The sequence below is a fragment of the Peromyscus leucopus genome, chromosome 6, assembly GCF_004664715.2.
Source record: "Peromyscus leucopus breed LL Stock chromosome 6, UCI_PerLeu_2.1, whole genome shotgun sequence".
Taxonomy (NCBI): Eukaryota; Metazoa; Chordata; class Mammalia; order Rodentia; family Cricetidae; genus Peromyscus; species Peromyscus leucopus.
The window spans coordinates 7473593-7486725 of record NC_051068.1 but is presented as its reverse complement, the minus strand read 5'-3'; the positions used below and the strand labels follow the sequence as shown (position 1 = coordinate 7486725).

Sequence of the window (13133 nt, the reverse complement as noted above, 5' to 3'; positions counted from 1 at the left end):
CAGTAAAAAGCTCTGGGTCCTTTGGAATTTGAGGCCCCGATGTTATGATTCTGATGACTCTTTCTGGCTTTGCCTTTTCAGGATAACCATTTCCACCCAAAGTACAGTGGAGAAGATCTAACCTGTACTGTGAAAAATCTCAAAAGAAGCACGCAGTACAAATTCAGGGTGAGTCTTACTGCCTGGGTGCGAACACTGACTGTTTAGTGTTTCTCCACTTCCGTTTCCAGTGCCGTCTGCCGGCCAGAAAGGGGCTGAAATGGACAGCACCTTCAGAGTAGCACACACCTCCCAGCACCCACCGTATTTAAATTTGAGAGTCTGGTTTCTAGACAGAAAACCGCACGAGAAGATGCTGTTACAGCGAGGGCGGTGTCCAGCCGGGAGGCCCCTGACCTGCGGCTGTGTGTCCCTGCCCTCCCTGGCGATTGCTGCCTGCCTGTGCCACTTGTCCTCAAACGCCCTGGCTGTCCAGTGCCCTCCGCTCGCTCTGTGCCTGTTGTTTCTCTCCTTTTTCCAACCCCTTCCGCGGCTTAGGCCAGGGGTTCTCAACCTTCCTGATGCCGCGACCACTTAGCACAGTTCCACATGCTGTGCTGACCCCCAACCATAAAATTATTTCATTGCTACTTCATGGCTGTAATTTTGCTACTGTTATGAATCGTAATGTAAACGTGTGATATGCAGGATATCTGATGTGACCTACAGGTTGAGAACTGCCACCACTAATGTTCCCATAGTGATCTGGGAAGGCTGCTTTGTGTCGCTCATGAGTGCCTCCTCCTATCCCACAGCATCCTGTGTTGGCCCTGTGCATGGCACCCTTCTTCCTCATATGCCCTGAGGTTTCTCCGCCCTCCCATCTCTAATTTTAGGGCTAAGTAATTTAATTTGGCATGTAGTCACTCCAGTATTTGTCAAATTATCAAGCAGAATGTTGTGACTGACTATTTGAGGAATATAATTGCTTTTGGTATGCTAAAAATACCAATGTTGGCTCCCGGAGCATAGCTGTACTGCTGACGTTCTCCACCAGGTGGCACTGTCTGACTCTTCATAAGTAAGTTTTTGTCAGGTTTATCCATGTTTTTTCACCAGACCGCACAGAAGGGTGGGAACAAACTGATTTTATATATGCTGCCACTACAGTCTCCTCTTCCTGCTCCTTTATTGAAACGTGGCCTTACTCTGTATTCCAGACTTGCCTGGAACTTGCTACGTAGCCTAGAATGGTTTCAAATTCGCAGTTATCTTACCTCCACCTCCCACGTGCTAGGATTACAGGCGTGTACCATTAACCTAGGCTTGTATTTCCTCTTGTAAGGACATACAAATATCTTTAGCTAAAACCTACCTTATAGTTTTATTTTTAATTGTTAATAACCAAATTATAAACAAAATAAGTGATCACAAACAGTTAAATCGTCGGTCTGAAGAAAGAAAGCATGAATGGATGGATAGTGGATGTATCAGAGTATGTATCTGACCTTGCAATGTTACAAAGACACGATTGACCTAATTGTAGCCTGTAACCTGGGTGTGCTCTCTTCTCACGGCTGCGTTCCAGCTGACTGCCTCTAACATGGAAGGGAGGAGCTGCCCCAGCGAGGTCCTGGTGTGCACAACCAGCCCTGACAGACCTGGACCCCCGACCAGACCCCTCCTTAAAGGGCCCGTCACGTCTCATGGCTTCAGTGTCAAGTGGGGTACGTACTCTTCTGCTCTGACAGCTGCTGCTGTTCCCTTGTGACTCATTTTAACTTCAGTAGTGACAAATCAAACACAGAGACATGATACCATGTGTGAGGGCGTCACGCATGTGTTACACGTGTGTGAGAAGCATGCTGAGGACTGGAGAATGCAATGGTTCTAATGTATGGCCAGACTTTAGGGGACTGACTCTCTAAATGAACAATTTTAAGAATATTTAATTTGTTCCATAATTTTCTTATATTACAGTTTTCCTCCTTATTTAAATGCATTGTTGATTTGAGTCTCAGGATTCATGATTAGATAATTCATTCTTTAATGACTCACCTTGAAAAATTTATTAGAAAAATATTTTTCAATTAATACTGAGATTTCAAATTTAGGTATGTAATTTTTTTAACTTGCAAAGTGTTACAATAAAATAGGAAGAATTCTGTTTTTTTGTTGTTTGTTATGTGACCACCACCCTGAGCTTCAGGATATTTCACTTGGTCTGAGATAACCTGGGAGGACATTGAAGTTCATCTCTACAGTGTGGGTCATTTCAGGGAGATGCATATTACTGCGTGGTTGTAACATTTGTGATTATATGTAAAGTGGTTAAGACATGTGTTTTGCACTAATGTCATGTAAGAATATGCATAAATAGAAAGTGAAAGACAAAACAGAAAAATTTAGAGTTCTAAAGGTACTGTCTGTGGGGTGTGTTTAATGCATAGACCATCACCAGAGACCAAGCTCAGGCATACTATTTTGAGTTACCAAAGAACTCTGAGGCCCGCTTTCCCTGGGAGACAGGTATGGTTAAAAGAAAGTGGGGGATTCTGGGTTGCTTGTGGTCCTTTCTCCGAGGAGCCTGCCCCCGAGCTCTCCCCTTGCTCACCTCAGCACTCTGCTGGGTTTGTCCTTATCACTATTGTTGTGAATGTTGTTATGGAAGGATGTGTGAGCAATGCAAAGGCCTGGGTAGTGAGCTTCCTCAGTCCGTGTGAGTGAAGTCAAGACCTTGGAAAGTCTCCCCTGCGACCAAGGATATAGAGGTGGCAGGCTGCTGACAGACATGAATTCTTCACAGTTTGGCAAAATTATTCTGCCTCACATTCTCATACTCCAAAAAAAAAAAAAAAAGCTCTTGCAGCAGAGACTGTGAGCGTTTATCCAGGGTGACAGAGGGGACCCCGGTAAATGACAGAGTGTGCTCCCCACACTGCCTGGTGCACATGGTGATCACAGCTCTGGGGCTGGACTGGTTCCCTGGGTGGGGATAGAATGTTCCCTTGGTAGAAGGTGTGACAGAGTGAATGTATTCCATTCCAACATTTTATTCATTTTGTCAATACCTTTTTTTTTCTCTCCCCTTCTCATTTTTCAAAAGAATCTAATTGCTCATAAAATATATGAAGTAAAAATAATAAAACAAGATCAATATCTGAACATTTCAGCTTTGCATAAAAATCACCAATTCTTAAAGAGCCACTTCAGAATTCTCTGGAATAACCATCCCACTCGTCAAGTTGCATGCATGTTTCACTAAATAAATGCCAACTCTTACCTTCCATTCTGCATTTCAACAACCTCAAATAGAAGCCTGATAGAACTCAGTTTCTTGACACTGAGGAGCCATTGTGTGTTGGGGACTCATACCTGTAATCACAGTACTGGGATAGGGTGTTGAGGCAGGAGAATTGCTGAAGCTTTGAGGCCAGCCTGAAGTATGAGATGCTGTTTCAAGAAAAAAAATCAAGGGGCAGGGGTCATGAAAACAATGAACCGTGCCTTTTGGTCAGTCCAGACTGAAGGCCACGTAGTGGTGAGTTCTGCTGTTCTTTGTGAGGATGTTTCCCAGTACCACCCTGTCCTCTCCTGACTAACAATGTTTGCCTACTCTCCAGATGCTCCAAAGGACAGCGGTGGCTCAGAAATCCTAAAGTATCTGCTGGAAATCACAGATGGAACTTCAGAAGGTGACACTTTGGGAACTTTTGTACAGTGCATTCACACCCTGAGTTCTTGGCCTGATGTGGTCAGAGCTTCACAGTAGCAGCAGCAGGCAGCCATTGGTTCTCATGAGAGAGTTAGCAGTGTGGTCAGGCCTGCCAAGCATTGGCATATCCATCTACATGTCTGCCTGCCTATCTATCTATCTATCTATCTATCTATCTATCTATCTATCTATCTATCTATCTATCTATCTATCCATCCATCCATCCATCCATCCATCCATCCATCCATCCATCCATCTATCTATCCATCTATCCACTTACCTACCTAGCTATCATCTCCCTTCCCTCCTTCTCACTAGAGTTTGGTCTTGAGTTTGTTTTTCTTTCAAGCACCCTACCTCGGCAAGCCCTCTACACCAAACTGTACCCCTGAGTACAGTTTTCTCTTTCAGACACCACAGTTCATTCTGTTTGAAGTTCCCGTTTTTTGACATGTTGGAGGTTTTTGTTTTTGTTTTTCTATGTCAATTATGAAACTACAGGGTAAATAAATTTGGGGCTTTCTCCCCTAACCTGCCACACTTCTGGACACTGTGGGCAGGGTCAGGAGCAGTCTACCTGTCCAGTGACAGGACGTCAGTGTGACCAGCGATCGGTCAGACTGTCATGACATGTTTGGTCTCCATTGTGACTAGAGTTAGAACTCTCATCGGAAGTCTCACTACAAGGATTGAAGTAGGGCCATGGGGCTTGTCACCAGGTCACATGACCTGACTTCAGTCCCTGGAACCCGTGTCAAAGTGGATAGAGAACCAGCTTCACAGAGTCGTCCTCCTACACCCCATGTGTGCTCTGACATACATGAGTGTGCGCGTGCGCCCCACCCCCGCACACGTGCGCCTCCCACCTCCGCACACGTGCCCCCCACCCACCGCACACGTGCGCCCCCCACCCACCGCACACGTGCCCCCCACCCACCGCACACGTGCGCCCCCCACCCACCGCACACGTGCGCCCCTACCACACACAATAACTTTAGTGGGACAGTGTAAGAAGTGAAAATCTAATTTAGAGTTCCTAGAAATGCTCTTGCCTTTCTTTCCGATAAAACTCATTGGGCGCCAATAGGAAAAGATAGAGTTGTCAGAACTTTCAAACATGGCCTAATAAGGCTGCCGTCATTGCTCTTTAAAGTATGCATGCCTATGACAAAAGAGAGAACCCTGAGTCACGGGGAACAAGTGATTCTCTTTGCTTTTGTTCTGAATGCCACAACCGCTTGGAGTTGTTGTTTTTAAGCCTGTCAAGTACCATTTTAAGCTGAAAATAGAGTTCTTGGAGATGGGCACAGCTGTTCTTAACATGAAATCAGTTTCTGTACTGAAGAGCTTACTTAGTGCTTACATTAAGACTGAGAGAGACGTCAGGGCCTGACAGTCACTTATTGCGAAAGTGTGAGTCTGCTTTCCTTGTCCTGGCTCCCTCGGGTACTGAGTCAGTGCAAGAGTGGGTGCTATTTTACGTTAGCATCAGCAGCTGGCCAGTACCTGGGGGTGAGTAATAGAATCTCTTCATCTGTCCTTGTTCCAGCTGTCCCTCAGTGCAGGGTGTCTCCCCGTAACTCAAGCACCACTGTCTAAATTCCCAGTTCCCATGGGGCTTTATCCTAACTCTGACCTAATACGGCCCAGTGCCACAGGTAGGGGATAGAAGTCTGACATAATAGGCAGCTGAAGGGATCTGTGGCAGTTCATTTATAAAACACCGTAGAATAGCGTGAGCATATTTTCCCTAAAACAACTTGTGGAGAAATGGACTTGTGTAGATGGGCAACTAGAAACCACATTATAGAAACAAAACAGAGAGAAGACATCCCTGCCGCCTGAGGCTGAAGCAGGCCATGGTGGGGTGGCTTCCAGGTACTTCTTCCCAGTGGGCGTCAGCCTGGGGGACACACCCCAGCCACCCCATCTGCTTCCTTCAGTCTCAGAACCTGGGACAACCCGAGTCACTCCAAGTGTCCCCCTTTGATTTCTCACCACTGGGCACATCTTCAGAACTGGGCTCCTTGAAGACAGCAGGCCTTTGCCAAGACCTCGGTCTGTAAGGAACAGCGTGGCTGACTGCGCCTCAGCAGCACCCAGACTCTTGGAAGCCCGGGCCATGTGGACAGCACCGGCAGAGCTGGTCCTGTGGCCTCCTCACTGTGGCATTTCACAGCTGTTCCACACTGTCTCTGTCCCCTCCTCCTGTGCCAACTCTGTGTCCTGTGCCTTCCCACAGCCCGACCCCATAGTCCACAGTGTTACAGCGGTCATGAAAAGTGACCATGTGAATCGGTGTCAGGGATGCTGGGTTTCCGTGGAAGGCGCTCGGTGTTTGCCCCAGACACTGTTTCTAACGGGGACTGTGTTACAGAAGGCTTGAGCTCACACCCGTCTCGTTTTACAGCTGGTCAGTGGGAAGTGGCCTACAGCGGGTCTGCTACGGAGTATGTCTTCACCCACTTGAAACCGGGCACTTTGTACAAACTGCGCGTCTGCTGCATCAGCACCGGTGGGCACAGTCAGGTTGGTTCATCAGTGTGACGGCAGGCCCCTTGATCAGACCGTGACACCAGAATACGCTGCAGTTTAAATGTGTCTTGTTGACGCTGCCTGCCCAGTGTCTCGTCTGGATGCGGAAATCGTCTTTCCACTTACACTTACCCAGATGATTCTCTGCAGCATTCTGATGCATTCGGGTCATTTGTCACTTGGATGACTGAGATAGTTACATCTGGGAGATGAAACTTGTTAGGATTTGCATTAACTAAATAAGGGAGACCCCAGTCATTTCAAGGAGGAAAATATATAGACCAGAGTCAAGACCTGCAGGGCTGTGCTGGTCTGTTAGCACAGCTCTGCAGGTTCTTGACTGCCACCTGCTGGGAGACGACTGCAAAAACAATAGAAATCTGGTGATTGCATTTCTGCTGTTGAGTGATTAATTTCCAGTGCAGGTCTGCAGGCAGCAGCCTTGTCTCATCTCTGTCTGTTTGACTGTAGAAGAGCCAGGTGGCATGTCAGAAGACTCAGTTTCTACCACACACAGTGCTCAGAGGTTCAATATAATCTAATAAATGCATACAAAGTACTCTTGAAATAAGAGTGTGGGTGTAATGTTGACATTCACGAAAGAGGCACTGTGATAAAAGTGTTTTCACTGTAGATTATGTAAAAACCATTAATGATAAGAAAGAAACATGGTACCTAGTCACCCAGTAGCAGATTAATTATTAAATATAAGGCTTATCACTTTCCTGAATTTTACACACACACACACACACACACACACACACACACACACACTGCCCATGTATAGCGTAGCAGTTCCTCAGTGTCTAGAGCTCCAATCTAGACATACTCCCTCCAATTAGAACACTCTTATACAGTGCTGGGGCTGCCCGGAATGCATCCTTCGGAGTATATGCAGACCAGAGCCGTAGAGCATCAGGGATACCTCCATGTGAGGGGCTGTGTGAGTCAGCATATGCATTCCTTGAAGGCAGAGAGGTCATTCCCACACATCACTGCTCTGGGAAGAATTGGAGCTATCTGGCCCTGCCGCCAGCCTTACACAGCCAGATCCCACAAAGGGGAGGCCTAGTTACTTTAGCGTTGATAGAACTGCTGTGAACATCAGTCTTGGTGGGCGCGTGCTCCCTTTGACCGCTCCTCTGCCATTTCTGTGACTGGCTGGCCATTTAGGGTACCATTCTTAACTTTATCCAGCTGCTGTTTTGTGTTCTCTTGCATCCTCATGAAGGGTCTTTCTAATGTTGGTGTAACGGGAAATAAGTGTGCTTAGGGTGATCTGACATGAGAGAGAGCCACGCTTGTTATAACCAGCATTGTATGCGATGAGAGCGAGCCCATCCTTAGACGTTCAGCCAGGCGTGGCCCCTCCTGAAGAGTTCAATCCATGGCTGGCACACATCTGCTGTGTAACTCCTTTTGGTCCCATTTCCAGTTGTGACATAGAATTAGCCTGGTAGATAAGATGTGAGCACTTCACAGTAACTAAGCAATGGTCTCTCCGGTGTTTCTCCCACAGTGTTCTGAAAGTCTCCCTGTTCGCACACTAAGCCTTGCGCCAGGTCAGTGCCGACCACCGAGGGTTTTGGGTAGACCAAAGCACAAGGAAGTCCACTTAGAGTGGGGTGAGTGAATGAATCTTCATGTTGGCCTCAACCAGGACAGTGGGAGATAGAGACACGGTGCTTCGTCTCTGGGCTCCAGCGCTTCCTTCTAAAGCTGTGCTCCCTGTTGGCATACCTGTGTTCTCTGTGACCTGGGCACCTCGGGGCTCCCTCACCCCACACCCTTCAACTGCTCATGCTCCCATTCCCGCGGGTGCTGCACATCCTGTTGCTACTCTGCCTTTCAGAGGTCACCTTTCTAGAGGAAGTTCCAGAAGAGCTGCCTTGTCCTGGATTGTTCAGCACGTGAAGAAAATGTGCAAATTTAGAGACTGAACTAAGAAATGGTTCAGAGTAGCATCAGATTCCTCAGCGGGGCCTGGTGTTTTCATAGCATTGCCTCGCACTGTTCCGTGTGCACATTGCAAGTGTAGATGTGGAGAACATTAGCAGACATTTGGGTCACCACTTATGTCTAGAGTGTAATAAAATAACAGGCCAGTTTGGGGTCCTGCAGACCTAGTGTGACATCTGACATTGAAGAGATTTTCTCTTCCCTCCTTCCTATCCTTTTCTCTGTGGAAGTGTGAAGGTTTGCCAAGTGCTCCTGTTACTCCTGGGTTCTTTTTAATGTAATGGAACATTTAAATGAATTTGCTTTGGATAGTTTGATCATTCAAAAGCTCTTTCATTGTTTTGATTGGGAGGCTGCTCTTGTCATAGAAACTCAAAGGACACACCGCCTACATACTTGAAAAGTAATGACAGAAAATCAAATGTAACTCAGTCAGCTGGAAATCCAGAAAATTCAGGCTGAAGAGATGGTTCAGTGGTTGAGAGAACACTTGCTGCTATTGCAGAGGACCCGGGTTCAGTTCCCAGCACCAGCATTGTGTCTCACAACCACCTGTAGCTCCAGTTTCAGAGGTTTCACTGCCCTCTTCTGGCCTCTATACACAGTGCACACTCATACACACACACACACACACACACACACACACACACACACACACATAAAAATGAAATAAAGTTAAAAAAGGACTCCAAAAAAATGCTCAAAGATGAAAAAATGTTTACATCCTCAGATGTCCCTGCATCTGAACGTGGCTGCGAGGTCTCCGAGTACAGCGTGGAGATGACGGAGCCTGAAGACGTAGCTTCAGAGGTGTACCACGGGCCCGAGCTGGAGTGCACTGTCGGCAACCTGCTCCCTGGAACTGTGTATCGCTTCAGAGTGCGGGCTCTGAATGATGGAGGGGTGAGTGTGAGGTGACCCCCACCTGGAGTTCCTCAGGAGTGTGTCCCAGGCTGACAGTCGCTGCACTGTGTATAAGATCCTGTCTGAGAAGCCATGCTGTCACGGTTTCCTGCTGGCCCAGCACTACAGAGTTTCTGATTCTCTCAATCTTTCCATGAAGATTGTGTGTGTGTGTGTGTGTGTGTGTGTGTGTGTGTGTGTGTGTGTATTTGCGCATGTGTTTGATAATTCATGAAAGAATTTCCATTCTCTCAGAAACTTCATCAGTTGTAGGAATTAGTCCTAGTAAAAGTTCTCTAGGGGAACTGGGGAGACTGAGTCAGGAGAGCATTCGTACACACTGAGTTAGAGCCCGAGACCTCCATTTTAAAAAGCTAGGCATGAGGGAGCACACTTGTAATCTCTGCACTGGGAAAGCAGAAGCAGGAGGATCCCTGGGGCTGGCTGGCCAGACAGTCTAGCCTGCCTAGTGGGGTCCAGCCCTGTCTCAGAAAGCCAGGTGGAAGCAGAGGTTGTCTCCTGTCCTCCACACATACACACATGTGCATGGACTGTACACACGTGAATGTACACACACCCCAGAAACATTGTCTATGCCTCGAGGTGCTTAGTTCTGGACAAGTAGGGTGGGGCCTGAGGAGGGGGCAGCTTACTGGTTTTTTATTTGATTCCTCTGCAAACTCTACAAGTCTCCTCCTCCTGCCCTTTTGTTCATCTGGTATAGGGGGGCGCTTGGAGTGGGGGTCAGAAGTTGAAAGGATATGTCTCTGTATTAAATCCACAGAGGTATTGTTCTTTTTTTTTTCTTGAAGTGGTAGAGTGATGTGGATTTTAAGAACATATAGGAGGAGTAGGTGGCCCACAAAGAGTGTCAGAGATGAGCACAGATGTAAAAGGATAAGGTGATGCCAGAGGTCCCGAAGCCTCAGTGGTACGTGCAGATGAGTTCCATGAAAGTCGTTGCACTTCATTAATTGATGAAATTTATTTAAAAAGAAAAAAAGGCCAATTCACAATATATGTTGATCATTGACAATACGAAGAAAAGACATGTCACATGAGGCCCAAGGACATTCAGAAAATACATTACAGCAGTGTTACTTTTCAAAATGGAAAATACGAGTAACCAGCTGAGCGTGGTAGGCATACCTGTAAATCCCAGCATTCAGAAGACTGAGGCAGGAGCATCATGGGTTCAAGGCTAACCATGTATGGCAAGATCTTGTCTGAAAAAAGGAGGGGGATGCCAGCAGCCAGGACACAGAACATTAGGTAGAATTTGTATTCAATTGTATTATGATACTGTTGGCTTCCTTTATTGTAAGGTTTTAGATCCACACCCATGCAGAGACCATCCTCTCATGCAAACATATGTTTTCTTCTCTTTCAGTACGGGCCCTACTCTGATGTGTCAGAAATCACCACGGCTGCAGGGCCCCCAGGGCAGTGCAGAGCACCCTGTCTGTCCTTCACGCCTGACGGATGCGTGTTGGTGGGTTGGGAGGTGAGTTGGGTACATCGCTTCCGTGGCTTCTGCCTTCACCCCCAAACACTAAGTTGACAGTTGGTTGCACCATTTCCAGTTGTGGAGGTGGTCAGAGGTGAGAGGAAGCTGTGTCACCCTCTCCTTTATGTGCATTGGACCACCCTGGGGCGTGTTGGCTCCTCTCAGTGAAATGACTGACTTCAAACGTGTGCCTTGCAGAGTCCTGAAAGCCCTGGAGCCGACATCTCTGAGTACAGGTTGGAATGGGGCGAAGATGAAGAATCCTTAGAAGTCATTTACCATGGTCCAGATACCTGCTTTGAGATACAAGATCTCTTGCCTGCTGCACAGTATTGCTGCAGACTACAGGTAGGTGACTATTCAGGGATTCCCTGACAGGTACTTCAGGAACCCAACCAAAGGCTGTAGGGGAGGGCTCACAAGGAAAAAGAATCCTATGTGCACTGGGAGATGATGCCCTTGGAACAGTACTTGCCACACAGACAAGGAGGCGTGAGTTCAGACTCCCCATAGGCACATAACAGCCAGGTGTTAATAGTACTTGTCTGTGACCCCAGCATTGGGGTAGATAGGCAAGATACAGGTGAGCTCCAGAGACCTTGTTGGGCAACCACTAGCCAAACTAGTGAGCTCCACTTCAGTGAAAGACTGTCTCAGAAAATAAGATGGAGAACAGAGGAAAAGACACCTGATATTGACCTGTACCCTACACACACACACACACACACACACACACACACACACACACACACACAGTGGGCACATCTGCACATATAAACAGCTCCATACACACATACCGAGTGCTTGCTTTGGTGGTTTACAGTTGATTTCACTTTCCTAGGAGGTTATAACCTGTAAGAGCAAAACCAGATTCTTCTCTGCTCTCCTCAGTAGCAGGATCTTCCACGCTGGTTTCCAACACACTGGACAAGTGGCCTAGACCCACGGGGCAGCTCCCCAATTCCTCAAGAAAGACGCACTTTCTTGAATTCCACTTGTGTGTGAAGTGGCCTGGGACTGGTACACAGACAGGAAATTCAGATAGACCAGCTGTTAGCTGAGCTATAAACACAAAACCAGTATTTCAGTCATTTGAGCTAGTCTCCTGCCTTAGTTTCTTTCCTGTTGCCGATGGAAGGGAGAAGGAGTTAATCTGGCCCACGGCTTAGGTGCAGTGAGGGCAGCCTGGCAGGAAATGGAGGCAGCAGGGCCTTGAAGCAGCGGGTCATAGTCGCATCCAGTCAGAAAGCAGAGTGGTGATGGCCACGCTGATACTCAGTTCCCTTTCTCTGTGTACACAGTCTAGGGTAGCACCAGGGGATGGCACCACGCAGGCCTTCCCACCTCGCTTGTTAACGTAAATCTGCCCTCACAGACATGCCAGAGGCCATTTCCCAGGGGAGGTAGCCTTTCACGTTGACCATCATAGGAAGACCAGACACAAGGCTGCTCACCTCCAAGCTTCCGTTTGGGAGCACAAGCAGAGTTAGGCAGGAGCCAAGGGTCCTAGCCTGCCACTAGGAGTGTTGATTGTCACAGAGTCCCAGATCAGGAGACAAAGAAGGTTCAACAGCTGCACTTGTGGCCCTTAAGGCAGCCCGTCTCCGAGCACATTTAGATTTCAGCAGATAAAGAAAAAGATGGCAAGCTTACGTTTCCGCCTATGTTGGGCTCTGCAGCAGATGGCCTGGTAGACATACCTTAACATCCCTGGCCTTGTTATGGAAGATAATCCTTTTGTAAATTAATTTTCCAGATCAACCGGGGCTTTTCCCTTGATTTTGGAAGCCTGCCTCGTCTTAAACATTTCTCATTAAACACCTTCCTTGGCGGTGCCCTTCATTCCTGTGTGAATGGACCACCACCACGTCATTAGCGCTTTGTCAATGAATCTGTGCCATACCACATCATCTGGTCTTCGTGTCGGTGAGGCTGAGGCACAGGAAGAGGGTACACTGAGGACACATGGGACCAGGCCAGGTCCTCATGCAGAGCTGTCTGCTGTCCCGTTAGAGCTCGCGCCCGCCCTGTGCTTCTTCAGCTTAGCTGTCTATTAATGTGTCCTCCCTTTTTCCTGGAGGATACATGTTGCCACTCAGTATTGGCTTCCCCAGACTGTTTTTAAGAGTGATCAAAATAGAAGCTGCATAGTAGCCCCGTTTCTCTGTTAGCAGCCGGGGGTAGAAAATGTTTTTAAATGTCTGAGCTTGTCATGGAATGAACAGACCCTTTGAAAGGAGTCTCGGCACTTCTCACAATGCCACCCCTCTCTTCCAGCATTACTTAGTTCTTGGTATCTGTGGACCACATACAAATTGCTAATTCCAGCCACTTGACATTACTGTGTGGTCAAGCCAGCCCTGGATATTCTTTTGAATATTTGACATTCCAAAAAATCATTTTTCATAAATTCTCTTTTTTTCTTAAAAGTTTAAAACATTGGTTTGTTTTGCTCAGGAATGTTTGTCTTGTTCCTTGGGGATATGTTAGTTAAGTGTCTTGGTTAGTGGTAGAACCATCCTCGCTAGGCCTTGA

General features: G+C 47.3%; 1 protein-coding gene across 4 annotated transcripts in view; it reads left to right on the top strand.

The window, feature by feature from the left end:
- The window catches only part of Fndc3b (fibronectin type III domain containing 3B), a 318394-nt gene that overhangs the window by 269071 nt on the left and 36190 nt on the right, over nt 1-13133 (top strand). For all 4 annotated transcript variants that reach the window (XM_028875811.2, XM_037206506.1, XM_028875812.2 and 1 more), the window contains 8 exons: nt 82-168; nt 1568-1706; nt 3603-3674; nt 6105-6223; nt 7749-7854; nt 8919-9091; nt 10482-10595; nt 10797-10946. In XM_028875811.2, coding sequence (XP_028731644.1) covers nt 82-168; nt 1568-1706; nt 3603-3674; nt 6105-6223; nt 7749-7854; nt 8919-9091; nt 10482-10595; nt 10797-10946 — 960 coding nt within the window. The remainder of the gene's footprint in view (nt 1-81; nt 169-1567; nt 1707-3602; nt 3675-6104; nt 6224-7748; nt 7855-8918; nt 9092-10481; nt 10596-10796; nt 10947-13133) is intronic.